The sequence below is a fragment of the Canis lupus genome, chromosome 1 (assembly GCF_003254725.2).
Source record: "Canis lupus dingo isolate Sandy chromosome 1, ASM325472v2, whole genome shotgun sequence".
Lineage (NCBI taxonomy): Eukaryota > Metazoa > Chordata > Mammalia > Carnivora > Canidae > Canis > Canis lupus.
The window spans coordinates 102,548,080-102,573,712 of NC_064243.1; the positions used below are offsets into that span (position 1 = coordinate 102,548,080).

The 25,633-nt window shown below is 51.2% G+C and overlaps 2 protein-coding genes and 1 pseudogene across 21 annotated transcripts in view; 2 read left to right on the forward strand and 1 right to left on the reverse strand.

Moving 5' to 3' along the window:
- Positions 1-19,564, forward strand: TMEM150B (transmembrane protein 150B). Of its 19 annotated transcripts, XR_007408643.1 has the most exons (11): positions 10,523-10,855; positions 11,541-11,686; positions 11,922-11,981; positions 12,085-12,152; positions 12,414-12,541; positions 14,408-14,591; positions 15,034-15,179; positions 15,819-15,949; positions 17,102-17,313; positions 17,794-17,859; positions 19,128-19,564. XR_007408643.1 is itself a non-coding variant. In XM_035712722.1 (8 exons), the coding sequence occupies exons 3-8, from the start codon at positions 11,619-11,621 to the stop codon at positions 17,633-17,635; spliced, it is 705 nt and encodes a 234-aa protein (XP_035568615.1). In that variant the 5' UTR covers positions 1-150; positions 4,707-4,868; positions 11,611-11,618; the 3' UTR covers positions 17,636-19,564. The 19 variants fall into 19 exon arrangements, 8 of the variants coding, with proteins under 8 accessions (XP_035568615.1, XP_035568617.1, XP_048962274.1 ...); XR_007408627.1 differs by having other exon boundaries at positions 10,522-10,855; positions 15,034-15,623; positions 17,794-19,564; XR_007408621.1 differs by having other exon boundaries at positions 10,522-10,855; positions 15,034-15,229; positions 17,794-19,564.
- Positions 16,085-16,235, forward strand: LOC112645769 (U4 spliceosomal RNA; annotated as a pseudogene).
- The window catches only part of BRSK1 (BR serine/threonine kinase 1), a 17,530-nt gene continuing 9,710 nt past the window's right edge, over positions 17,814-25,633 (reverse strand). For both annotated transcript variants that reach the window (XM_025423902.3, XM_025423903.3), the window contains 12 exons: positions 25,039-25,185; positions 24,664-24,695; positions 24,231-24,401; positions 23,589-23,686; positions 23,219-23,378; positions 22,980-23,040; positions 22,165-22,534; positions 21,678-21,726; positions 21,450-21,573; positions 20,382-20,580; positions 19,176-19,265; positions 17,814-18,406 (listed from right to left, as the gene is read on the reverse strand). In XM_025423902.3, coding sequence (XP_025279687.1) covers positions 18,249-18,406; positions 19,176-19,265; positions 20,382-20,580; positions 21,450-21,573; positions 21,678-21,726; positions 22,165-22,534; positions 22,980-23,040; positions 23,219-23,378; positions 23,589-23,686; positions 24,231-24,401; positions 24,664-24,695; positions 25,039-25,185 — 1,659 coding nt within the window. In that variant the 3' untranslated portion in view covers positions 17,814-18,248. The remainder of the gene's footprint in view (positions 18,407-19,175; positions 19,266-20,381; positions 20,581-21,449; positions 21,574-21,677; positions 21,727-22,164; positions 22,535-22,979; positions 23,041-23,218; positions 23,379-23,588; positions 23,687-24,230; positions 24,402-24,663; positions 24,696-25,038; positions 25,186-25,633) is intronic.

Below are 25,633 nucleotides of genomic sequence, written 5' to 3' on the forward strand. Positions count from 1 at the left end.
TTGAGTGTCATGTGAGTGAACCACCCTGGAAATGATCCTCCTATCTCCAGACTGTTCCCCAGTCGACATCTTGCTTACAACCTGAAGAGCAACCCCAAGCCAGAGCCAGCCAGCTAAATTGTTCCTGAATTCTGGACCCTCAGAAACTATGTGAGATGACAAATTCTTTTTGTTTTATGCTACTATGGTTAATAGATATGCACCTGGATTAAAATCCAACATCCTTACGGTGCCCATCCCCTCATTATTCCTCTGATCTTAATTATTAACTATTCTCTGAACTGTTCACCCTGTTATTATCCCATTGGTCTCCTTGATGGAAGTAAGACCTTTCCTTGCTGTACTCTCTGCTAGAAAATCTACCTCCTACAACTATTTGCAGGGCTCACTCTCTCATCTGCTTTTTTTTTTTTTCTCTCATCTGCTTTAAGTGTTTGCTCAGATGTCACTTCCTCAAGGTGACCTTCCCTAAGAGTCTGGCTGGAAGAGCCCAACTACCCCAGTTATCCCCTTACTCTGCTCTCTTGCCTCAGAGCCCCAGGACCAGCTACATAATTTGTGGGTCCCAGAGCAAAATGAAAATTCAAAGCTTTTGTTCAAAAATTTCTAAGAATTTCTTTTTTTTATATATATATTTATTTATTCATTCATGAGTGACAGAGAGAGAGACAGAGGCCGAGGGAGAAGCAGGCTACATGCAGGGAGCCCAACATGGGACTTGATCCCAGGTCTCCAGAATCACGCCCTGGGCTGAAGGCAGCACTAAACCGCTGAGCCACCCGGGCTGCCCTAAAAATTTCTAAGAATTTCAAGATGGTAACAGCAGAGTATTAAACCAATGTTAGGCCCTGCACCACTTCATAGCTCACATGCCTACAAAGCCGGTATTGCACAGCACCAACCTCTACCTGACATTATTTGTTCACTGTCCTTCTCCCCAACTAGAACAGAAGCTCTAGGAGGGCAGGGGCCCTTGTTCTGTTCACAGCTGAGTTCTCAATGTCAAAGGTGGTGCCTGGGACACCGCTGGCATTTGATGAAGATTTAATGAATGATTGAACAAACCACAATGAGGGATCCCTGGGTGGCGCAGCGGTTTGGCGCCTGCCTTTGGCCCAGGGCGCGATCCTGGAGACCCGGAATCGAATCCCACATCGGGCTCCCGGTGCATGGAGCCTGCTTCTCCCTCTGCCTGTGTCTCTGCCTCTCTCTCTCTCTCTCTCTGCGACTATCATAAAAAAAAAAAAAATCACAATGAAAGAAGCTTGACTCTGAAGGAAAGAGAGAGGCCCTCAGAAGAGGATTGTTATTCATGGAATGGGAGAACATTTTTGCAAATCATGTATCTGGTTACAGATTTGTAATCTAGAATATATAAAGAATATGTATAAGTTGGGGTGCTTGGCTGGCTCAGTGGGTGAAGCGTCCAACTCTTGATTTCAGGGTTGTGATCTCGAGATTGGCTGTAGAGACTACTTAAAACTAAAGTCTAAAAAATAAAAGTTTGGGGTGGCTCCTGAGTGGCTCAGTCAGTTAAGCATCTGCCTTTGGCTCAGGTCATGATCTCAGGGTCCTGGTATGGAGGCCCACGTCGGGCTCCCTGCTCAGCAAGGGAGTCTGCTTCTCCCTCTGCCCTCTCCCCTGTTTGTGCTTTCCCTCTCTTTCTCTCTCTCAAAAAAAACAAAACAAAACAAAACAAAACAAAAAATATATATATATATTTAAAAATGTTTTATTGGAGTTCAAATAATAAATAAAATCTTTAAAAAAGAGAGAAAAAAAGAAAGAACTAACTTGTATGTGGATATTTATCACAGCATTATTCACAGTAGCCAAAGGTGGAACTAACCCAAGTATCTATCAACTGATAAATGAATAAACAAAACGTGGAAAGGAAATTGTGACATAGGCTACCGCACAGATAAATCTTGAAAACACTTTCCTAAATGAAATAAGCCAGACACACATATAAAAATATTGTATGATTCTACTAATATGAGGTACCTGGTAGCACCAAATTTATGGAGACAGAAAGTGGAGTGGTGGCTGCCAGGGGCTGCGGGAGGGAAGTGGGGAGTCATTAGTTAATGTGTATGAAGTTTCTGTTTGAGGTGATGAAGAAGTTCCGGAGATGGATGGTGGGGATGGTTGCACAACAGTGTGAATGTACTTAATGCCACTGAACTGTATATTTCAAATTGGTTAAAAGGGCAAAATTTATGTTATGTATATTTTACCACAATTTTAAAAATTTTCTAGAGAAAATTCATATTTAATGGGGAAACACTGAAAGCTTTTTTTTTTTTTAAGATTTTATTTATTTATTCATGAAAGACACACACAGAGAGAGGCAGAGACTCAGGCAGAGGGAGAAGCAGGCTCTACGCAGGGAGCCCAATGTGGGACTTGATCCCGGGTCTCCAGTATCATGACCTGGGCTTAAGGCAGGCACTAAACCGCTGAGCCACCCAGGCTGCCCCACTGAAAACTTTTTACTTGAAATCAGGAAATAGACAGGGATGTCCCCTTAGCACTACATTCAGCACTGTTCTGAAGACACAGCCAGTGTAGTAAGGCAAGAAACAGGAAAAAAGGTATAAGAATGGAAAAGACAGAAACAAAACTGCTATTAATCACATATTTGAGGAAGGCCTGGGTAGCTCAGTGGTTGAGTGTCTGCCTTTGGCTTAGGTCATGATCCAGGTTTGTGGGATCAAGTTCCGCATCAGGCCTGCTTCTCTCTCTGCCTGTGTCTCTGTCTCTCTCTTTTTTTTAGAGATTTTATTCATCCATTCACGAGAGACACAGACTGAGAGAGAGAGGCAGAGACACAGGCAGAGAGAGAAGCAGGCTCCCGAGGGAGCCCAACGTGGGACTCCATCCCTGAACCCCAGGGTCATGACCCAAGTCAAAGGCAGATGTTCAACCGCCAAGCCACCTAGGCATCCCTCTCTCTGTGTCTCTCATGAATAAATAAATAAAATCCTTTTTTTAAAAAATCACAGATTTGGTTATGTACCTAGAAGATTCAAAAGAAGCTCCTGATAAAATGTCAAAATCAATGATGGAATTTAGCAAGGTGCTGGTTACAAAATCAATATATAAACATCAGTTATCTATTTTTTTACCTGTGTGTTGGGGGCACCCAAACCACACATTTTTGGAAATTCACTAGGACTCATAGAGCTCAGTATAGAGTTGTATTCATGGCTAAGCTTTATTACAGCAAAAGTCACAGGCCAAGACCAGAGGGTTTATATGCGGTTTTCCTCATGCTCTCTCCCTTCATGAGGATCACATAGAGCTCACTCTTTCCTCAAACAAAAATGTAACAAAACATGGGATGCTTGGGTGACTCTGTTGGTTGAGCATCCGACTCTTGGTTTCAGCTCAGGTCATGATCTCAGGGTCATGAGATGGAGCCCTGTGTCAGGCTCCTCTATGGGCATGGAGTCTGCTTGAGATTCTCTCCCTCTCCCTCTGTCCCCCACCCCTCACATACACTCTATCTTTCTCTAAAATAAAGAAATAAATGTTTAAAATTTTTTTAAAGATTTTATTTATTTATTCATAATAGACACAGACTGAGAGAGAGAGGCAGAGATACAGGCAGAGGGAGAAGCAGGCTCCATGCAGGGAGCCCGACACGGGACTTGATCCCAGGACCCCAGGATCATGCCCTTGGCTGAAGGCAGTTGCCAAACTGCTGAGCCACCCAGGGATCCCCTAAATGTTTTTTTTTTTTTTTAATGCAGAAAAATGTGTATGATGTTTTTTGCCTAAGGGAGCCTATTAGACTCAGCTCTCAAGGTTTTTTTATTGATGATTGATCACTAGGGTGCACCAAAATTCTAGACTCCCAGAAGGAAACCAGGCATTCAGCATTAACCACATGATTTGCACAAACAATCCAGGCACAGTGAGCCACACAGAATAGTTCAACAGCCAAGTACCCAGACACCAGCCAAAGGCAAATCTTGCAAGTGGGACAGCTGATTCAGATCTGCTAAGTTAACCATTTTCTGTACAACTAACAGTTCTAAAATAAAAATTTAAATAAATATGGCTAGAGGGTATTTATAAATATCCAGCAAGGGGGGATAAATCTAACAAAAGATATACAAGACGTCTTCAAGGAAAATCTGTAAAAACCTTGTTGAGAGACCTCAAAGGTCTAAAACAGGAAGATACATAACATGTTCATGGCCTGGGAATGAAAAGGGAGATGAGAGGATGGGAGATTTTTTTTTTTTTAAAGATTTTATTTATTCATGATAGGCACATCACACACACACACACAGAGACAGAGAGAGAGAGAGGGAGAGAGAGGGAGAAGCAGGCCCCATGCAGGGAGCCCGACATGGGATTCGATCCCGGGTCTCCAGGATCACGCCCTGGGCCAAAGGCAGGCGCCAAACCACTGTGCCACCCAGGGATCCCAAGGATGGGAGATTTAAGGAGAATGGAAAAAAGGGAAAAACCATATTTAAAAAATTATTTATTTATTTATTCATGAGAGACATACAGAGAGAGGCAGAGATATAGGCAGAGGGAGAAGCAGGCTTCCCACAGAGAGCCCAATGCAAGACTTGATGGGAGGACTTCAGGATCACAACCTGAGCTGAAGGCAGACACTCAACTGCTGAGCCACCCAGGTGTTCCCAAGAACCACGTTTTATTTATTTTTATTTTTTTATTTTTTTAAGAACCACGTTTTAGAATCAGTCAGACCTGTGCTCTGACCCCAGCTCCTCCACCCTCCACTCAGTAGCTGAGTGATATTGGGCCAGCATGGTAGCCATGGTGGATCTCCCTTGAAGAAAGAACTTAATCAGCTGTGAAGAGTGCCTTTGGAGGACGGTCCCCAGGTGCAGTACCCGCAATTACTATTTTGTTTGGATCAAGGTCATGTTCTTTTCTGGCAGCCCCCAACCGTGACTAAGCATCAGGGCAAGGGGAGGGGGAGTACTAGGGCCTGGCCATTCCCAAATAATGTGGCTCTTCCAACGGCAAACTTTCTTTCTTTCTCTCTTTCTTCTTTTTCTTCTTTCCTAACTTTCTTTCAAAGATTTTATTCATTTTTATTTTTATTTATTTTTATTTTTATTTTTTTTAAAGATTTTATTTATTTATTCATGATAGTTACACAGAGAGAGACAGAGAGGCAGAGACACAGGTAGAGGGAGAAGCAGGCTCCATGCAGGGAGCCCGACGTGGGATTCGATCCCGGGTCTCCAGGATCGTGCCCCAGGCCAAAGGCAGGCGCCAAACCGCTGCGCCACCCAGGGATCCCGATTTTATTCATTTTTAGAGAGAGAGAGCGTGCAGGCACGTGAGCCCATGTGCAAGCAGTGGGAGGCAAGGGCAGAGGAAGAGGAAGAGAGAAAGAAGCAGACTCCCTGCTGAGTGCAGAACACTCTGAGATCAGGACCAGAGCCAAAATCAATTTTGGCAGACGCTTAACCCACTGAGCCACCCAGGCGTCCTTTTCCTTTTTTAATGGAAGTAAAATTCACATGCCACAAAATGCACCACTTTAACCATTTTGAGGCATACAAGCCAGTGGCATTTAGTACCATCACACTGTTGTGCAACTGCCTAACCTCTATCTGCTTCCTAGATATTTTCATTGCCCCAAAAAAGAAGTGATTAAGCAATCACTCCTCATGTACCCTTCCCTCCAGACCACCAGTCTACTTTCTGTTTCTAGGCACCTGTGACAAGAAATTCTTGCAATAAAAATTTTGAAAAAAAAAAAAAGGAAAAGAGAAATTCTTGCAATTCACCTCCCCTGTGTGCTGGCTGAGATTCCTCAGAGCTGCACCATCTTAAGCTCTTCCTATGCACACCTCCCTTCCCCCTCTTATGCCACAGGTGGTCGACCCACTTCCCAGCACAGCCCTGCTCCCTCTCCCCTTAATCTTTCACTGGCATGCCCCCCACCGGCCCTAATAAATCTTTTGTATTGCTAACACCTCCGCAACATTTGCTTCTGGAGGCCAATTTAACACAGCAAGATGCTGTGAGCTCCAAGCATCTACGAAGTGATACAAGTTCTCAGAAATACTGAATGTGACTCGGAGGACCCAACAATGTTAATACCTGACTGTAGAAAGCATTGACTAAGTGCCAGGCACTGCGGCAGTTGTGGACTCCCACGGGCTCCCTCCTGAACCCTCACAAGCATGTGATGGGGGCACCATTAGGATCCTCGCTTTGACAGAGGAGAAAGCAGAGACCCACTGCACGGGGAGCTTTCCCTCTCTGGGAAAAAAAAGTCCTCACCACCAACCAGAAACAGTTTCCTAAATACGGAAGTGCAGTATCATCTTAGCCAGAGGAAGGCCACAGGCAGCCTCTTGCCCTGGGCTGAGCCTGGCTAAGGAAGCACCTGTTTCTGGAAGGTTCCAGAATAATCCAGTTCCTCAGCCTACACAGTGGGAGGGGACTATTTCCAAATTGAAAGTAGCCCACCAGTCCTCTCACAGATGTCCCAAGGATGTCATGCAGCCACCAGAGCGATACCTGTAAACCTAGCTTCTGTGCCAACACAGGGAGGTGGGGAAGAGTCTTGCCTTGGGTCACCTGAAGGTTAGCATCTTTGAGAGAGGAGTAGAAATTAGACAGGCACAGCCAAGGTTGGGGTAAGGTGCGGGGACAGAGTGGGCACCAGTTAGCATTTGGTTGTCCTGTGTTCCTTCAGGCACAGATCCCTGGGATACACAGGGAGCCCCTTGAAGGCAGGGGCTAGATCGGATCCATGCCTGTGAACGCAGGGAAGTCAGGGGAATGTTTCCCGAGTGAATGAAGGATTCAGGAGAAAGATGCTGAGCCATTGGCTGGAACAGTTACCAGTTACCAATAACTGGTACAGTAACAGTTACCAGTTACCTCTGGAACCCAGAGGGGACTGGGAGGAGAGGTGTTTGGGGCTGCGGGCAGGGTGGAACTTGCTTGTTTCACTCCACTGGAGCGATTTTTGTCTGCGTGTTCACTGCTCTATCTCTGGTGCCTGGAACAGTGGCTGGCACACAGTGGGTCTCAATCAGTGTTTGCTAAATGGCAATCACACACATATGCACACAAAACCACCACCACCAAGAAAACCCCCAGGAACTCTGATGCCCCTTCTGCCAGGAGCAGTTAAACTATACTCTGCTAGGAGAAACAGTCCTGCACTGAGCAATAACCATAGGCCAGGCCCTCATCAGAGGCCGATCATGCCTTTTTTTCCCCCTTTGATTCTTACACACTCTCAGATAATGGCAATGCTGACCACAGCTACCTCTTAGGAACACAAACACATCAGATGCTGTTCTGAGCACCTTACGTGGACTCTCAGTTCCCATACCACGGGCCCCTGAGGTACTTACTCTCAGTGTCCCCACTTCATAGATGAGGACACCAAGGCACGGAGAGAGAGAAAGCCACCTGCTTCCGGTCACACCAACCACAAGAGGCAGAGCTGGGGAGACAACCACAAGCTTAAATAGCAAAACTTTAACTGAGTACCTCTTTTTTTTTTTTAAAGACTTTTTTATTTATTCATGAGAGACAGAGAGAGAGAGAGAGAGAGAGAGAGAGACAGGCAGAGGGAGGAGCAGGCTCCATGCAAGGAGCCCGATGCGGGACTCGATCCCGGGACCCCAGGATCATGCCCTGGGCACAAGGCAGGCGCTAAACCACTGAGCCACCCAGGGCTCCCCTAACCAGGTACCTCTTAAAGATTGGAATTGGCTCTATTAGGTGATTGATGAATCGGGCAGCATCCTGTCTAGCAAGGAAAGGGAGCTCTGTCCAGCCACCCAAAAGAAAGGGTTTTTAAAGGTAGATAGGGAGCAGAACAAAGAAAAGTATTAGCAAAGAACGCATTGTTTCAGGCAAGGTTGCCCTCCCTAAGGGGAATGAAAGGGTCTTATCAGTACATTTCCTCCTGCTAACCCGAGATTCCAGGTGGACTAATTAAATGTTACCATGGGGGAGGGGCAGAGGCTGAAACTACTCTTAGGTTAGGTATTAAGTCTTGGTTTGCTGACTGGGGCCCGTGCCATAAGTGACACCATTTGGGAGGCTGTGGTTTTCTTACTACCACCAGGAAGGCCGTCTCCAGAGTGATTTTACGTGGTCTATTTTTACATATGGAAGGAACTGAAGCCCCCTACCCAGGGACACTGTGGGAGACAGCATAGTGGTCCCCAAAATGTTGACATCTTCATCCCCAGGACATGTGACTACGGTACATTATGTAGCAAAAAGGACTTCGCACATATGATTAAATTAAGGATTTTGAGCTGAGAGACTTCTGGATTATCTGGGTGAGCCCAATGCAGTCATCGGGTCCTTATAACTGACAGAGGGGGCACTACTGGAGTCAGAGAAGGAGACGTGATGACAGAAGCAGATGCTAGAATGAGGCGCTCTGCAAATGGAGGAAGAGATACACACCAAGGGATGCCGCTACCTCCAGAGGCAGGAAAATGAAGTCTCTCTGGAGCCTCCATAGGAACCAGTCCTTCGGACACCTCAATTTCAGCCCATGAGATTTGGACTTCTGACCTCCAGAACTATGAGCTATTAAATTCGTGTACCTTGGGCAGCCCAAGTTGCTCAGCGGTTTAGCGCCGCCTTCAGCCCAGGGTGTGATCCTGGAGACCTAGGATCCAGACCCATGTCAGGCTCCTTCCTGCATGGGGCCTGTTTCTCCCTCCCTCTGCCTGTGTCTCTCAAAATAAATAAATAAAATCTTAAAAAAATAAATAAATTCATGTATCTTAAGCCATGATATACTTGGTACTTGGTTACAGCAGCCATTGGGAGTTATTATGATTTTTTTTAAAAGATTTTATTTATTTATTCATAAGAGACAGAAAGAGAGAGGCAGAGACACAGGCAGAGGGAGAAGCAGGCTCCCACTCCATCTCAGGTCTCCAGGATCGCACCCTGGGCTGAAGGCATCACTAAACTGCTGAGCCACCTGGGCTGCCCTACAGCAGCCATTGGAAGCTCATGTAGGCACCCAGCTTTTAAGTGGCAGAGAGGGGATTCAAACTCAAATCTTGCCGATTTGAAAGCTCTGGATCTTCTGGAATCTCTTTTGGAAGTGTGACGCTTGGCATTATTCCAGATGTGTTTTTCTTGGGGTCGCTGGGCAGGGCTTGGCACTAAAGATATGCTAATGGTCATTATCATTATACCTCCTTCCTTTCTGTACACAGTGCCACTGCCTCAGTCTTCTCTTCTCTGCTCAAGAACCTTCCATGGCTCCCCAGCATCCTCAGGATAATGTCGAACCCCTTTATGGCAATGGAGAACTTTGCAGCCTGGCTCTGTCACCCAGCAGACAAAGGCACTAGACCCTTATGGGCCAGGTTTCAGGGGCCACCTGGATTCTACTGAGAAACACTTCCTGCAGCTTGCAAACTCCCTTACAACCTCCCTTCTAAGTATGGCTTGTGAGACTTTCCTGGCTTTCCCTCACAACTAGAATATACTAAACATGATTGCTAGTTAGCCACTCCCTCTTCTGGGGGCCACCTTACCCTGTGCCACCTTCACTATAATACCTGTATTCTAATTTTTGGGTTCCAGTAAGGCTGCCCCCAGCCTGGGAAGCCACCGTGGGCAGGGATGAGATCTCGGCCTCTGCTGATTGCTGCCTGCCTCTGCCTCAAGGAATGTCCACTGTCTATCTCTCTGCTTCTCCACTTTCTTATCTACTCTCTTGAGGAAGCTGACAGCCTAAAGTCCTAGTTGCTGGGGCAGCATGACCAAGCTCTCAGACTCGTAAGTCCCCAGAGACATAGGACTTCTATTCAGCTGTGGAAAGAGATGAAGCATTGACACACTCTACAATGTGGATGAAACTGAAACACATATGAAATATCCAGAATGAACAAATCCACAGACACAGAAAGCAGTCTGGTTGTGGCCAGGGGATGGGGGACAAGAGGGAATGAGGAGTGCCTACACTTGGTGGGGAGAGGATTACTTCCAGGATGATGAGAAAGTTCTAGAACTAGATAAACATGGCAGTTGTGCAACATTAGGAATGTACCAAATGTCACTGAACTGTTTGCTTTAAAATAGTTAATTTTATGTCTTGTGAATTTTAGCACAAATTGAAAAAAAAAAAAAGGAGGTGGCTGAGGGAGAAGGTAGCTGGAACTTCTAGGTCTGAGGGAGGAGGAGATGGGGTTCAGGACTCCCAGGTCTGAGGAAGAAGGGCTGGAGGTCTGGACTCCAGAGTCTGAGGGAGGAGGGGCTGGAAGCCTGGACTCCAGGGTCTGAGGGAGTTGGGGCTGGGGGTCTGAACTCCAGGGTCTGAGGTAGGAGGGGCTGGGGGTCTGGACTCCAGAGTCTGAGGGTGGGGGGGAGCCTGGGCCTCTGAGTCTGAGGGAGGAGGGGCTGGGAGCCTGGACTCCTGAGTCTGAGGGAGGAGGGGCTGGGGGCCTGGACTCTTGGTCTGAGGGAGGAGGGGCTGGGAGCCTGGACTCTTGGGTCCAGGGGAAGCAGGAGGAGGCTGGGGCCCAATGGCCTGATTTTTAAGAGGGGAGGAAACCAGAGTTAGTTGAGCATTGCTATGCCGGAGAGAGAAAAGAAGGATCAGAGTAGAGGAAGCAATTGCTTTGGTGGGGGGAGGCTCATTAGATGGAGATGTCGACACCAAGGCCTCCCTTCCCACCCTGAGCCAACCCACTGGGGAATTCCAGCTGCTGCCCAGAGGAAGGGAGAGGGGAAGGCAAGTGAGGGGGAGGAAGCAGGGTCACCAGGGCCCCACACCCAACAGCCTAAGGACAGAAACTGTACCCAGAAAGGAGCCTGGCCTGTGGGCCTGGATTCTGGGGCACTGGAGGAGGTAAGAGCTAGGAGGTTGGCCCAGGCAAATGTAGAAATTCTAGAAGGGACTGGGGTCTGGATGGCTGGGGCCCAAGGGAGGAAGAGTAGAGGGAGCTGGAGGCTCAGATTCTGGGTCCTGGGGAAGACAAGGGCTGGGTGCTTGGACGTTGAACTTCTGAAGCTGGAGTAAGGAAGTTGGGGCCAGGCGAAGCTATCTGAGGTGCTGCTGGTAAGGTTTTGAGTGGGGAAGTGGCAGTTCAGGGGCGAGGTCCCAAAGAAGGTGGCAGGTCAGTCAGTGGGACAGTCTGTCTGCCTGCTGTCCTGCTGTGCGGACTTTGGCTCTGCCACGCTGCTACCGCCTACGGGGCCCCACCCCATGTCCCCTCTCCCTTTCCGACCTCTCCCACGGCCCCAGGCCTAGGACGGAGAGAGCCAGAGGGAGAGTTCGCACAGGTGAGCATACAGGCAAGCCCAGGGGCCACCAGTGGAGGGCTGGCTGGGAGAGGCTCAGAGGCTGGGTAGAGGGAGGCCAGCCTGGAAAAACTGGGAGGTCAGGATGGAGAAACAGTTGTTCCAGGAGGGAGAGCGCCCCAGGCTGCGATCTGGCTTCATCAGACCAGACCCCTCACCCACTGCTTCTGCCCAGGAGCCAATGGGGGCCTCAGAGCCAGGAGGCCACCTTCTGATGCACCTGGACTCTTAAGGCAGGTTCCTCACCTGAGAGAGAGGCAGACAGACAGAGAAAGGCTTGTGGTCCCTTTCCTTCTCCTGCAGAGCCCGGTATGTGGGGCTACCTGTCCCTGCTGCCTGCCTTCCTGGCCCTCTGGGCTATCACTGGAGTCTGGACCGTGTGAGTATTAGAGGCAGGATGACCCCTGGGCCTGAGGGAGGAGGGAGCTGGGGGCCTGGACTCCAGGGTCTGAGAAAGAAGGGGCTGGGGCCTGGACTCCTGGGTCTGAGGGAGGAGGGGCTGGGGCCTGGACTCTTGGGTCTGAGGGAGGAGGGAGCTAGAAGTCCTTGTTTCTGTGGGTAACAGAAAGAAAAGCTGTCGTTTAAAACCACTTTGATGTCTCCCTGTACTTCAGTTTTGCCCTGGCCGTAGCCAACAGGTCTGTGAACCTCACCGAAGGTTTTCCCTACATCAGGTAGCTATGGCGCGGGAGGAGGGGGTAGGAGGGTGGTTCCAAGGTGAAAGAGGGGGGGGGCCTGGCTCCGAGGTGCCACAGGACGATCCTTTGTCTCCCCCAGCCTCTGTGGATCTTACCCCCCTCAGAGTTGCATCTTCAGCCAGCTGCTCAACATGGGAGCTGCTATGGGTAAATATTCTCAGCACCCCCCGGCCAAGGTGTGGGGGTTAGCCCAGGTGTGGGGGTTAGCCCCCACCCGTAGATACCCAATCTCTCTGCAACCCATCCCCCAGATGTGGGGGTTAGGCCCCCATACCTAGACGCCCAGTCTCTCCGCACTCCATCCCCAGATGTGGGGGCTAGGCCCTCACCCCCAGACGCCCAATCTCTCTGCACCCTGGCCCCAGGAGTCCGAGCCCGGCTTGCCCGCCCACTTCCCTCTTCTCCCAGCCGCCTGGATCTGCATCATCCGTTACCACCAGCTCCGGGACTGGGGAGTCGGAAGATGGTTTAACCAGGTGATCCTGTGGACGGGGCTTCTGTGTGCCCTGGGCACCTCCGTGGTGGGCAATTTCCAGGTGAGACGGCGTGCACTCCAGGAGCCCAGCCGGGCGTTCGGACCAGCCCGAGTCTGGGACTACAGCTCCCAGCACCCCCCGGGGCCTCCGCCTTCTCTATTGGCGGGGTGGGGGTGGGCTCCTCCGCGAACGGCCTTCTGGGACTCTCTCTCTTTTTTTAAAGATTTTATTTATTTATTCATGAGAGAGGGGGTGGGGGCAGAGAGAGGCAGAGATAGAGGCAGAGGGAGAAGCAGGCTCCATGCAGGAAGCCGGATGCAGGACTCGATCATGGGACTCCGGGATCACGCCCTGAGCCGAAGGCAGACAGACGCCAACCGCCGAGCGCTGAGCCACCCAGGTGTCCCATACCTTCTGGGACTTCTATTTCTCTTGTGGCTTTTGGGCCGGGGAGAAGGTGAGCTCCTCGTCTCTCTGGATGGAGTGCCCCAGAGGCTCTTGGTATAGCGATTCCACTGAACACTAGAAGGTTGGGGTAATTCACTGCGGTTCTTTGCCCCTTTCCCCTTTTAATAATGAAATTACTCAGAGCCACTCATTCTTAGGTTTTACGTTGTATGCATTTTCATCCATCTCCTCAAGGGCTCTAGCTAGACCCTTTTTGGTCAAACAGAACTTTTTAATTTTGTTTTTTGTTTTGTTTTTGTTTTTAATCAGCTGGCCTGTGGGGGTCAGAAATAAACCCAGATTCATAGACTCCAGAACTCACATTCTTCACCTTGAAGTTCAGTTGATATTTGTAGAACAAATGAATGGATGATCAATTGAAGAAAGCTTATTGATTATTTTGTTATTTAATTTTACTGAGGTCTCTCCAACCCCTGCCGCCCCCGCCCCCCGCCCCCCGCCCTTGCTGAGTATACTGCAGGATAAGAGGCTGCCTCCAACTTGTTCATAAAAATTCCCTCTGCATAGCGCTCATTCACTCATTCGTTTATTCCTGTGCTCCACAACTGTGACTTGTTTTTTTTTTTTTTAAAGATTTATTTATTTATTCATTCAGAGAGAGCGAAGAGAGAGGCAGAGACACAGGCAGAGGGAGAAGCAGGCTCCATGCAGGAAGCCCGATGTGGGACTCGATCCCGGGTCACCAGGATCACACCCCAGGCTGCAGGCAGCGCTAAACCGCTGCGCCACCGGGGCTGCCCCACAACTGTGACTTGTTAAAATTATTATATCGTTCCCCTAAGGAGTCTTTTAAAGCCATTTCCCGCTGGTCATTGCTTCTCCTCATTAAACTTTTAATATTAAAAAAAAATTAAATAACATGTACGGGGATCCCTGGGTGGTGCAGCGGTTCGGCGCCTGCCTTTGGCCCAGGGCGGGATCCTAGAGACCCGGGATCGAATCCCACGTCGGGCTCCCGATGCATGGAGCCTGCTTCTCCCTCTGCCTGTGTCTCTGCCTCTCTCTCTCTCTCTCTGTGACTATCATAAAAAAAAAAAAAAAAAAAAAAAAAAAAACATGTACGATGTATCAGTAAGCCACAAACCATTGTAATATTTAAGAACTTTTCACCCTCTGAAAACCAATTTTTACCCCCTGGATGCCAGTGTCAGCCCTCCCCCACCCTGGTTGAGAATGAAAGATGTATTGCACTAATATTTCCTGAGCGCCTATGATGTGCCAGACCCTGTGTTAGGGAGGGAGGCCACAGCAGTGAGCAACAGATTAGAATGCCTGCCCTGCTGGAGCTGACAATAGCCAATACACCTAATCAATAATCCAGTCAACTGGCTATGGCAGTTTTCACAGTCCACTGGGTAGGTCAAGGACCCCTCCCCCCATTACAGCCCTTGTACCCTCCATCCCCTGCCATCCCCATTTATCTATCTTCCTCTCAATTCTGGTCCCTTTTCCTTCCAGCAAAAGAACCAGCTGCCCGTACATCTGACAGGGGCCTTCTTTGCCTTATTCGTGGGCAACCTGTACTTCTGGCTGCAGCTCTTTCTCTTCTGGTGGATGAAGAGCCTGCCCCAACCTGGGGCCCCCTGGATCAGGCCACTCCGCCTGGGCCTCTGCAGCCTCTGCACCATCCTCATGGTGGCCAGTATCCTTACCCGGGCCAGTGACAGGGGCATTGGGATGGGTTGGCTACCTGCAATATGCAGTGCCCTGTCCATTCTCCGTCTCAGCCTCCTTAGTATGATAGAGTAATGGAAAGCGTCAACCCTGGGGTTAGGCAGCCTGGGTTGGATTCCACCTCCCCTAGTACCAGCTTGTGGGCGGGGGGGGGGGGGGGCCTCCATTGGCTGAACTTTTCATTCCCTGTGCTCCTTCAGCTGTCAAATGTGGATAATAATAGGGCTGCTCTCCCACCCCGAGTTGTAAAGAATGAAGGAAGTAATACCTGTGAGGTGCTTAGATGGGTTTCCAGCATAGTGAGCAACCAAGAAATTCTGGGAGGATGGTAAAACCAGTGGTAGTGGTCTGTTTGGGGTACCTGCCCTGTGCCAGGCATCATGTTGGCTAAGACTGAGGCCTAAACTGAGGTTCAGATAGCAGGGAGTCTCTTGGCCAAGACCCATCATGAAGTCCAATGGTGGAACTTGTGGTAGGCGGAAGGCAGCTTGCACCAGCTCTTGAGACCAGTTCGTATTTCTTCCCAACTCCATGTTTGGTGCTACCACTGACCTTGGTGAGAGTCTTCACAACATAGAAATTGGCCAACGCTGCAAATCAGAGCTGGTAGTTAACCATTTACCATCATGCCTACTTCTGGGGAAAGACTCCACCCAGCCCAGTTCTTAGTCTCCATAGCACGACACGCCTCTGGGTGGCTCAAATCACTGTCTGTGTTTTAGTTTCCGTATCTATAAAATGGAGTTGTTTTGATTACTGAGAGGTGAAGTGCCCTGAGAGATGAGAGGCCTGGAGGCAAACTCCGTCTCCCTGACTGATATCCTCCTAGGGGAGGGTGGAAGGGAGACCAGAAAGCTACTGGTGTTCAGAAGAGGCTAGAGGGAAGCAAGCTGAGGTCCTGTGCTCTCTGCACGAGGACATCTGCTTATTTGGAGTTATCCCTACAAATGGAGCTGGCAGTCCCATCTCCCAGAGCAGCAAACTGAATCCCATGGAATAGGTGAGACGGGCTGACCCCTCAGCTAAGCCTTTAGCTACTCCAGCCATATGAGCAACATCTCTCCTCTGCAGAGGCCCTGTTGGTGATAAGATCCAGCTGGCCCCTTTTATTTTATTATACTTTTGTTTTAAAAAGATTTATTTATTTATTTATTTATTTATTTATTTATTTATTTATTTATTTATTTATTTAAAGAGAGTGAGTGAGAGAGAGAGAGAACAGGAAGAAGAGCTGAGCACAGATCCTGACATGAGGCTCCATCCCAGGACCCTGAGACCATGACCCAAGCTGAGACCAAGAGTTGGTGACTTAACTGAATGGCTCAGGTACTCCTTGCTGGCTCCTTTTAAAACCCCAGTTGGGCTGATAATCAGTTAGGCTACAGGGTCCTTATTCTGTGGGGCTCAAGTATCCCTTGGCCCTGGAGCAGGGAGATGGACCGACCATAAAGACAGCCAGCAAGCTTTGCGCAGTGGCAGTATTGCAGCCAGTGAGGTTTATCTGAGGCTTGATTATTACTAGTTGAAGATGGCCAGCATTGTGTGATAGGAGCTGGGGGTCTGCAAGGATGGGTCTGCGAACTGGCAGATTCTGAACTGGTCTTGCAGAACCAGCTTTTTGCCTGCATTGGGAGGTTGGGGAGACACTACAGGTGCATGCTGAGGGTGGGAGAATCAGCTTGGAGATGAAGCTGCTGGCAGGGCCTGAGACAAGCATCTCCAGTGCTCAGGTGAGGTTTTAAAGGCTCTCATTTCTGCATGGCTCAATAGGGAACCATGGAAAGCTTATGAGCAGGGGAGGAATAAGGCCATTTCTGGGGGTAACCACCTTGTGTGTGGGTGCTCTCATGTCTCCTTTGCTCTAGAATTCATGGGGTCGGGGTGATGTTGGCCTTATTCACTGCCTAAAAATCCTTCAATGAATGAAATGTCTAAACTGATCTAGGAGTGGGTGGGAGCTAGCTAGGTTGATAAACAGAAAGGTTGTTGCAGTGAGGGGGCCCCAGAAAATCAGGGACCTCTCTGATAGTCTGAGGTTGGAGTGTGTGTGTGTGCTGGTGGTTGAAAAGGTTTTCAGGGAGCACCTGGCAGGCTCAGTCAGCAAAGCATGTGACTCTTGATCTTGAGGTTGTGAGTTCAAATCATACATTGGGTGCCGAGTTTACTTAAAGAAAAGAAAAAGAAAAGAAAAAAGAAAAAGAAAAGGAAGTTTTCAGGAGCAGGGGATTGAGGACTGGAGATGAGACAGGGCAGACCAGAAAGAGATGAGCTAGGCCAGTGGGATAAACCTTGGGCCACCAGCTGGCCATGGGGATGAGGAAGGGGAGGGGGTGAGTGGGTGGCAGAACTGTCATCAGATGGGAACACCAGGAAGAGGAGCATATTTTAGGGGGTGAGTGGGAGTGGCCAGTGTGCCACAGGTGGGGGATGAAAGTTGCCAACAGAGCCCAAGGCCAGCGCCCTGGTCGGTGTCTTTAGGAAACCCTGAATATTTGATGGAAGAAGCAGTTGCAGCTGCTTGTCTAACAAGGCAAGTGGGAGATGGTGATGGTGGAGCCCTGATGGGGTCAGGGAGGATTGAGGGTAAGACAAAAACCTTGTTTTGGGATGTTGGAAATGCCATAGGAGCGAGAGGAACATGCCAGTGGAACATCTGGGAAACGGCCTTGGACGGGTCGGAAGGCATCCCTGTAAGTGTCTGGGAGCTGGGTGGCCGGCTGGAGGCCATTCCGCCAGTGTAGGACACCCAGCAACAGTGACCCAGCAGGCTCCCGGACCCTTCCTGCTTGCTGTGGCCCTTGACCCTGGTGTAAAGTGGTCATCCTCCACCACTGGCTGCTGCGCTCGGCCTCCGCTGCCTGCGAGTGGGCCATCGCCATGCTGCTGTTCATGCTCTTCGGCCTGTTTGCGGTGGATTTTTCCTGCCTGGACGGCTGCACCCTGTGTCTCCAGCCGGGCCCCAGCCTCAGCCCCCCACCGGCCTCCCCCATCTCCCTGCAGGTCCCCCTGTGAATGGCAGTCCGATTGGTGTGGTTTGGCGCCAGTGCTGCGATCAGGGCCACCTGGGAAGTGAGAGGCCAAGGCCAGCCAACCATCCCTGCTCAAGGCTATTTATTATTATTATTATTAATTTTTTTGTTTTTGTTTTGTTTTGCCGCCGGCGGAATCAGAGACACGGACGCAGGCAGGGTCACGCGAAACCAGAATTCCTTCCGGAGAGCAAATCCGTACAGAAGGTTTTGAAGGGAGGGGAGAGCTGGGGAAGGGGGGGTGCCTGGGAAGGAGGAGTTGGGGACACAAGGACAGATGGCCCTCTCCGTCCGGATCTGCTAAGCCACCCCAACCAGCCCCCGTCCCTCCCCCCACCCCACCGAGAGATTGATCAATAAATAAAATAATAAATTAATCAATAAATAAAATAGAAACAGCTCCCCCGCCCTCAGTTCCCCCCCAGAACCACCCCCCATTGGGCACGGCCCCCTGAGCCCCATCCCTGCAGGGTGAGGCTGGGTTTGTTGTGTCTCTCCCCTCCCTATATACTCCTTGGGCCCTATTTACAGATTCACAGTTAGGGGGCAGGGAAGGGGGGTTGAGGGGGTTTCCCTCCTTCCCTGGCCCCCTGGGGTCAGGGCAGAGGGGTCCCATTGGTGGCCAGGAGCTTCTTGTCCTTAGCAGGGCCTCGGCGGGGAGAACTGGTCAGCTCTGGGTCTGGGCGGCTGGGTGGGGGCTGCAGGCTTCTGGGTGGGGTGCCAGCAGGCCGAGTCTGGGTCCCGTTTTTCTCATCTGCGGAGGAAGAAGCAGTGTGGCCTCAGTAACCTCAAGGCTGCCAACCCCAAAGAATATGTTCCAGCAACAGCATGGTGAGACCAGGGCCCCCATCATGGGACTAGAAGCCTGCAGAGATGGCTGCCAGGAGGACTCACATCTGCAGCCACACCTGGCAGCCTCAGGATGGCGGGTCATACATTCTGGGCCCCCCAACCTCTGTGGCTTTGGAAACTGGGCCAAGTCAGTCCCAGAGGCCCACCTTCAGGGGGCATTCTCATAGACTCTGGCTATGACATCATGCGCTAAGAGACAGCTTGTCACAGCAGCTAATCAGATTCGCATCCCTAGATTACAGCAAGAAGTATTGGTCCCCTTCTGCTACCCTGGTTGTGGGGGTAGCACAGGAAACGTTCCCTGGCAACAGGGCCCAGGGGAGCCTATAGTGGGTTGTTTTGCGGGGGAGGGGGGGTTTGAACAGATCTGGATGGTTGATTACTCTTTTCCAGAACACAGTTTCAGAATTTTTGTTAGCAGAAAATCCCACATCCCCGACACAGAGACTGGTCATCCTCTTAGGGATCCCCGGAGGTGCCCTCCCTAGCCACAAGGCCGTCTCAGGTTGGGATGGCCTGGTTCCCTGGATGGAGCTCAGGACCCAGCCTCTCTGAGAACCTGTGATCCTTGCCCACAAACTGAAGCCCTGGGGCACCTGCTCAGCAGGAGGTCTTCCCTCCAGCCCACAGGATAAAAGAAGCAGACATCGCCTCCGGCCCCTGCCTCCCACCTGCCAGGGCCTGCACGGAGGGCTGGTCGTGAGTGCTCAGCAGCTGTGCCTGGATGGTCTCTACAACTCGCTTGAACCGACGGCTGGGACCTGGAGGGGAGACGGACATGGACATGGAACTTGAGGACAGAGATACTGAAGACACTCCCACCCTGTGGAACCCAGCAAAGGACTCTCTTCCTCTTGGTCTCAATTTCTCGCCCTGTGTGGGGCCAGGCATAAACCCACGCTTTGCAGCTGGGGCTGAGAAAGATCGGCACTGAAATAATGATGGGTGTGGTTTTCTGTTGAAAGAAGCTGTACTACTTGCTAGTTTCTAGTTGAGGCCATGAAGAGCCAGAAACATAAGAAAAATAAATGGAAAGTAAAACAAAAAACAAAAAACAAACCCTTAAAATCAAGAAAGTCCTGCATATCAGTCTTTAAGGGAAAGGGGAAAAAATGTATCATAATTCATCTTAGTGATGTAACATTGTGGCAGGCTGGTATAGAAACTTGGGAGCAAGCTCATCTCCCAACTGTGACATATTAAGACTGCTAACAAGGGTAGTGAACAGAAGCATCCCTTGTTATTCAAACCCTTGTCATCAGGGCTCAGAAACCAAGCTGAATGGGAAGGAAGGCTTTTCTGCGGTTTTCATCTCTGGTGCCAACTCCTGATTGTCATGGCTGCCTGCGAATTCTGAGGCTGCTGCTGAGCTCAGCAGGACGAAGTGCGGTGATTGGCTGGTGATGTCTGCTCTGGGTGCAGGAATGACATTGGATCTCAGTGAGCCATGTCTTTGCCTGTCTGGTGTATGGTCTTAAGGAAGTAGGAAGGGAGCTCTGCACTTCGAGGTCAGCAGGGCTAGGCTGAGCCCAGCTCTGTCGTGGTTTGCAGTCTGACTCTCTCAAGTCAATTTACCTCTATAGGACTCTGTTTTCTCCTCTGTAAGGTGGGTGATCACTAATACCTCAAAGGCTGCTGGGAAGCTTCAATACAACAGTGCACGTAAAGCACTGGGAACATCACAAATGTCCATGAAATGTCCATGAGAAAAAGGGTAGACAGAATGTAGGGGTCTGAGTGAGGAGGGGGCTCACGTAGTCAGCAGTAGCTGGGCACCACCTCTTCCTCCCTCTTGCTACCTTGGCCACTATCCTAACTCAGTTGTCTTGAGTGTCCCAAACACTAGGCTGTAGGCAGCCTCGCTGAGGGAAACTTACCGGAGATGAGCGTAAAGGTGACGGAGTAGATACCACCACTGCCACTCCCATCCCGTCGTGGGGAAGGCTCTGGACCCTCTGAGGAGCTGATATCCACCTGGAATCGGACAGGCTTCTGGAAGACGGATGGGCCGCCACTGGCCTTGTATTCGGCCCTGAAGCTGGTCTGTGACAGCACACTGTGACTCAGGCTGGGGATCTGAGACAGGTGGGGGACAGAAGCAGGGGGTGATTCCAGTGACCTGATTCCAGAGAATGGTTAACCAACCCCACAACTACATCTGCCCAAGGAACTAAAAGTTCCATCAGCCACTGGGGGGAAAAAATAACCGAGGAGATACTGGGAGACCCCACTGCCTGCTGGGACTAGTAGTTTTCTTGTCCAACTCTAAACGTATCTCAAGAATGGCTGAACAACTGAATTCCCATGTAGAGTCCCAGGGACTCTTGCTTCTAGGTATCAGCCCTAGGCTCCAGAATCACATGACACAAACTTTTCTGTCTCCACAGGCATTGTCATATCAGCCTCAAAACCAGTAAGTCTTGGGATGCCTGGGTGGCTTAGCGGTTGAGTGTCTGCCTTTGGCTCAGGGCATGATCCCGGGATCCGAGATGGAATCCCACATCAGAGTCCATGTGTGGAGCCTGCTTCTCCCTCTGCCTACGTCTCTGCTTCTCTCTCTGTGTCTCTCATGAATAAATAAATAAATAATCTTAAAACAAAAACAAAAACAAAAACCCCTGTAAGTCCTACTAGCTCCTAGAGCAAAGAACCAGAGGACCCAGTGGGAAAAGTGGTTCCTTCTGCTAATCTCAGACGTGGTGGTCATGGAATGGCAACCGATCAATACTCTAGAGACTTGTCCCATGCCATCACCTCCAGGCCCCAGGGCACCTCTCCCACCTCCCTGCCCTGACAGTGACCAAACCCAACTCTGAATGGTAAACTACAGATCCCATGAGCCTCAGGAGGAAGCCAGGCCAGAGCAATGGTGGTGGACCCCAGGGGCTGCTGGGATTTGTAGTCCTGTGCGGGCTAGGACACAGGAAAGACCCAGGTCCCCTCACCGACAGGAAGGCATGGACAATGTCCGCTTTGATGCTGCTGAGAGGTTTGTCCTTTAGCACAAGGAATATTTGTTCTTCTTTGTCCAAGGAGATGAAGTTCCCAAACCAGGAACGTTTTGCCAACCTGAGTAAAAGGGAATGGTTGGAGGCAGGTCAGCAGGGGGGTCAGGGGCTCAGGGAATAAATACCTCCCTCCATCCTCTCACTTCCCTTCCCTGTCAGACTCACTCTGGAGAGGACTCTGGCGTCAAACTGGACATCTCCTCGGCAGTGGGGACTGGCGGGGGCGGTGAGGGAGGGGAGAATATGGTCAACACTTGCACATCATCCTGGGGTCCAGCACGCGGGCCAGCGGTACCCTCCAACCAGAGGTTTCAGATCCCAGGGCCCATTCATCTCCCAGTAGCTAAACCCCAAATGGCATGCTGACTGGTGGTCCTTCCAGGGATGCGGGCCCATCTGTTAAGCCACACCTCCTGAGGGGTAGAATTTGCTAGCTATAAGCCAATGGGAAGATGAGCCAGGCCTGAAGGGGTGTGTCCCTGAGAGGCTCCTCCTCCAGAGCTGGAAGCCACGCCCCTCTCCCCAACGCCTGAATCTCTACTCGCAACCCCATTTGCTCACAGGAAGTGGGAATCCAGGCCCACAGCTCTTTCCCCATCTTAGGATTCTGGAGTCCATGCCCCCAGCCCCTGCACCCTCAGGGACTCCATACCCTGCATCTTGCGCCGGTGAAAGCGAGGGGAGCCCAGGAAGCTGTTGCGGATGGAGTTGAGACGACTTCTCCAGGCGGCTCCCCCCACGCCACCGCCGGGGCTTGGGGGTGGTGTTGTTCCTGGCGTCCCGGTGGGGCTGGCCCGGGGCGTATGCAGGGGCGAATGCAAGGGGGTGCCCCCAGAGGAGCGCGGGGAGCCTGGGGGGCCAGGCAGGGGTGTGGAGCGGGCACTGGGGGGCGGGGGCTGCTCTCCGGCGCCCCCACCCCTGGGGCCTCGAGAAGGCAGCGTCTGCGTTTTGGAAGTTGGGGAGACCCCGCCCCGAGCCTCATCGCCAGCCCCGGGCTCAGGTGAGAAGGAAAAGACAGGACTCTGTGGAAGAGTGGAGATGGGTGAGATGGCGGACTACAACTCCCAGGAGGCTCTAGGAGCCTCATTCGCACATACTTACGGAGGTGGGTCCTGATGCCTGCTGGAACTTGTAGTCCAATTATTTTCCCCTCCCAACCCACAGTGTTAGGTTGACAGAAACTTTTTCTACCATGCTCACTGCTATAGACCTAGCACAGTGACTGGTACAAAGGAGGTGCTCAGTTAGCTTTTGTTAAGTGAATAAATGAACCCTCGACATACACTAAAAACCCAATCCTACAGGAGGTGGAAATGCCCAACTACTCATGCGGCTTTGGGATTGGGGCCCTATAGGGACAAAGAGGCAATGCCTCAAGACTTCATGGGAATTATAGTTTCTGCTGCACAATCTTTGCTCCAGTGTCTTCACCCCCTTGCTCCTTCTTAACTGGGGAGCTGGCCTTACCCTTGGGCTGCTGAGAGGGCTGGAGGACAGACCGGTGGATGCTCCACTGACACTACGTGATCTGTTTCCAGGAGAGATTAAACAAACAAACAAACAAACAGGTGTATGGGTTTCACGAGGCTCAGATGTCCTCTCCCTTCCTCGTGCCTTTGAGATGAGGACCTGAGGCCTAGAGAGGGACCACTGAGGTGGAATTGGGGCTAGAACTCTGGATCCACTGGAGAAACAGGGGCTCCCACCTCTGACTGTGCTGGGCCATCTCCAGGGCCCGTCGGGTGGGCACCGGGGAGCCACCGCCCCCAGCATCTGTGATGCTCAGAACTTCCATGGACTTCCGCTCTGGCCTCCGCTTCCCATGACGGCTCAGCATGGGGGAATCCACACGTTTCCGAGGAGGATCTGAGGGCAAAGAGAGTTTTAACTCTATCAGAAGATGTCTTGGTCCAGCTGTACATGGCATTCATACACACAGGGAAACAGAGGCCCAAGACGGAGAGTTGTGTCAAGGTCACAGAGCAAGTCAGGGGCTCTAAACCCAGAAGCTAAGGGCTTGCAGCTCCTTCCTCCCCCTGGAATTTGGGGTCTGTACTTCCAGCTCTGTCTCCTCACCGACATCATTCCGGGGAGGCAAGTCCTGGTCCTCACAGCTGGGATACCGCTCCTTTCGATCCAAAAGCAGATAATATATCATCTTTTCCTGGTTCTCCCTGACGGGGAAGGGGAATAAGGGGGTAGGAGAGGATTGGGGTCAGAGGTCGGGTTCCAGAGGTCTCACCCCCTCCCTGCAGCTGTGGCTCCCGGAGGGCTTGGTACACCCAGTATCTCTGTCCATGGTTCCATCTTCCTAGGTATCAATATGGTGAGTTTTTTTGTGTCGGGGTACATCTGACTCTTCCTTAACAATAATAGCAGTAGTAGGAATAATAATAATACCTAATAACTCCACACTTACTTTTTGTAAGCGCTCAGTGGGACACTAAGTCTGTCTGAGCACCTATTGATACATCTCAGCATCTGGTCTGCCTTTTTTCCACTGGCCCTTTAGCCCCCTCGTGGTTCCTCCGGGAACAGCACCATCTGGGAGCTTTAGGCTACGCCCTCCCTGTCTAGCAGCCTGAGTGCCACGCCTCAGGGAGTCTGCGCGTGCGCGGGGCCTGGGCGCGCCGTCTGCTGGCCATCTGGGGCGCTGCCGCTGCTCGCCGGACGAGGGCACCTGGGCAGCAGGTGTATGCTGAGGGCAGGGGGCCTTACTCCTCGCTGCGCAGCTCGCGGTGCAGCCGCTCGCGGTCCCTGAAACAGCCCAGCGAAGCCATGCTCTCCAGGACGTCGGGGTCCAGCTCTCCATTCGATGGCAGGCTCCGCATGGCCACCCGCCGGCCTGGGGCTGGCTCCAGGCAGGGGTCTGGCTCGTGTTTCCCACCCCTGGGGAGAGGGAGAAAGGTTACAGGGGACCGGGCTTCCGGGATTCGAGCCCTCTCCACCCAAGATGCAGGTATTCTGGGTCCCAACCTGCTCCGCCTGTGTCCTTTTCCCCCAGGACCCAGAAACCTGAGTCCCTAGCCCCTCCTCATTGAGGAACTTTGGCATCCCAGCTTCTGGCTGGTTCTCCTGCTGGGGTCCCTTGAAATTTGGGCCCCGTCCCTTCCTCCCCCAGGGAACCAGGTACCCAGGTCCCCATACTCACAGGTACCAGGGATGTTTCTGAATTTGCTCCAGCTGTACGGAGGGTGGGTGTAGAGAAGCAGAAGTGAGGTGGTATGAACACAGTAGGCCTCAAGGAAAGTTGATGAGGAGGCATTGGGGGTCCGTGGCAGTGCCCCCTCCTCTCCACCAGGGGCAGGATGACAGTTTAGGTCTTCCCCTAGTGGAGACTGAGCACCTCAACCTACCACTATTGCAGATAGCACTGGGAGGACAAGGCCCACATGCACGGTGGCATCCCTCCTGCCAAGGGGGTCCTCTCCAGTTTGGAGTGGATAGTTTTGCAGACCCTGGAAATCCATCCTCATCCGCCCCCTAGGGATTCTGTCCTCAGGACCCACCGCTCATTCCAACTCACACTGAGCCTTTTTTCAGGCTCCACTTCAATCATCCCTCGCAGGAGGCTCTGGCAGTCTGGAGGGATGAAGTGGGGCATATGGAAGACGCCCCGTTTCACCTTCTCCAGCAGCTGGCGGAGATTGTCATCATCAAAGGGCAGAGCCCCCTGAGTGAGAAATAACAGGACCCCTCACATAGAGCTTAGGATGTATCAGTTGAAAGCCTAAGCACTTGGCAAACTGACATGTCAAGTCCTTACCACAAGCACTAGGACGGAGGGGACTATAATTATCCTACTTTACAGATGGGGAAACTGAGGCATGCAGAGATCCAGCAATTTGCCCAAGGCCTCTGAGCTGGTGAGTGACAGAGCAGGGACTTGGCAATGGACAAGTTAGGCCCCAGTGCTTAAGAGGCTGGGGTTGTGGCTTGGAGGCTGCATCTTTTTTTTTTTTATTATTATTTATTTATGATAGTCACACAGAGAAAGAGAGAGAGGCAGAGACACAGGCAGAGGGAGAAGCAGGCTCCATGCACCGGGAGCCCGATGTGGGATTCGATCTTGGGTCTCTAGGATCGCGCCCTGGGCCAAAGGCAGGCGCTAAACTGCTGCA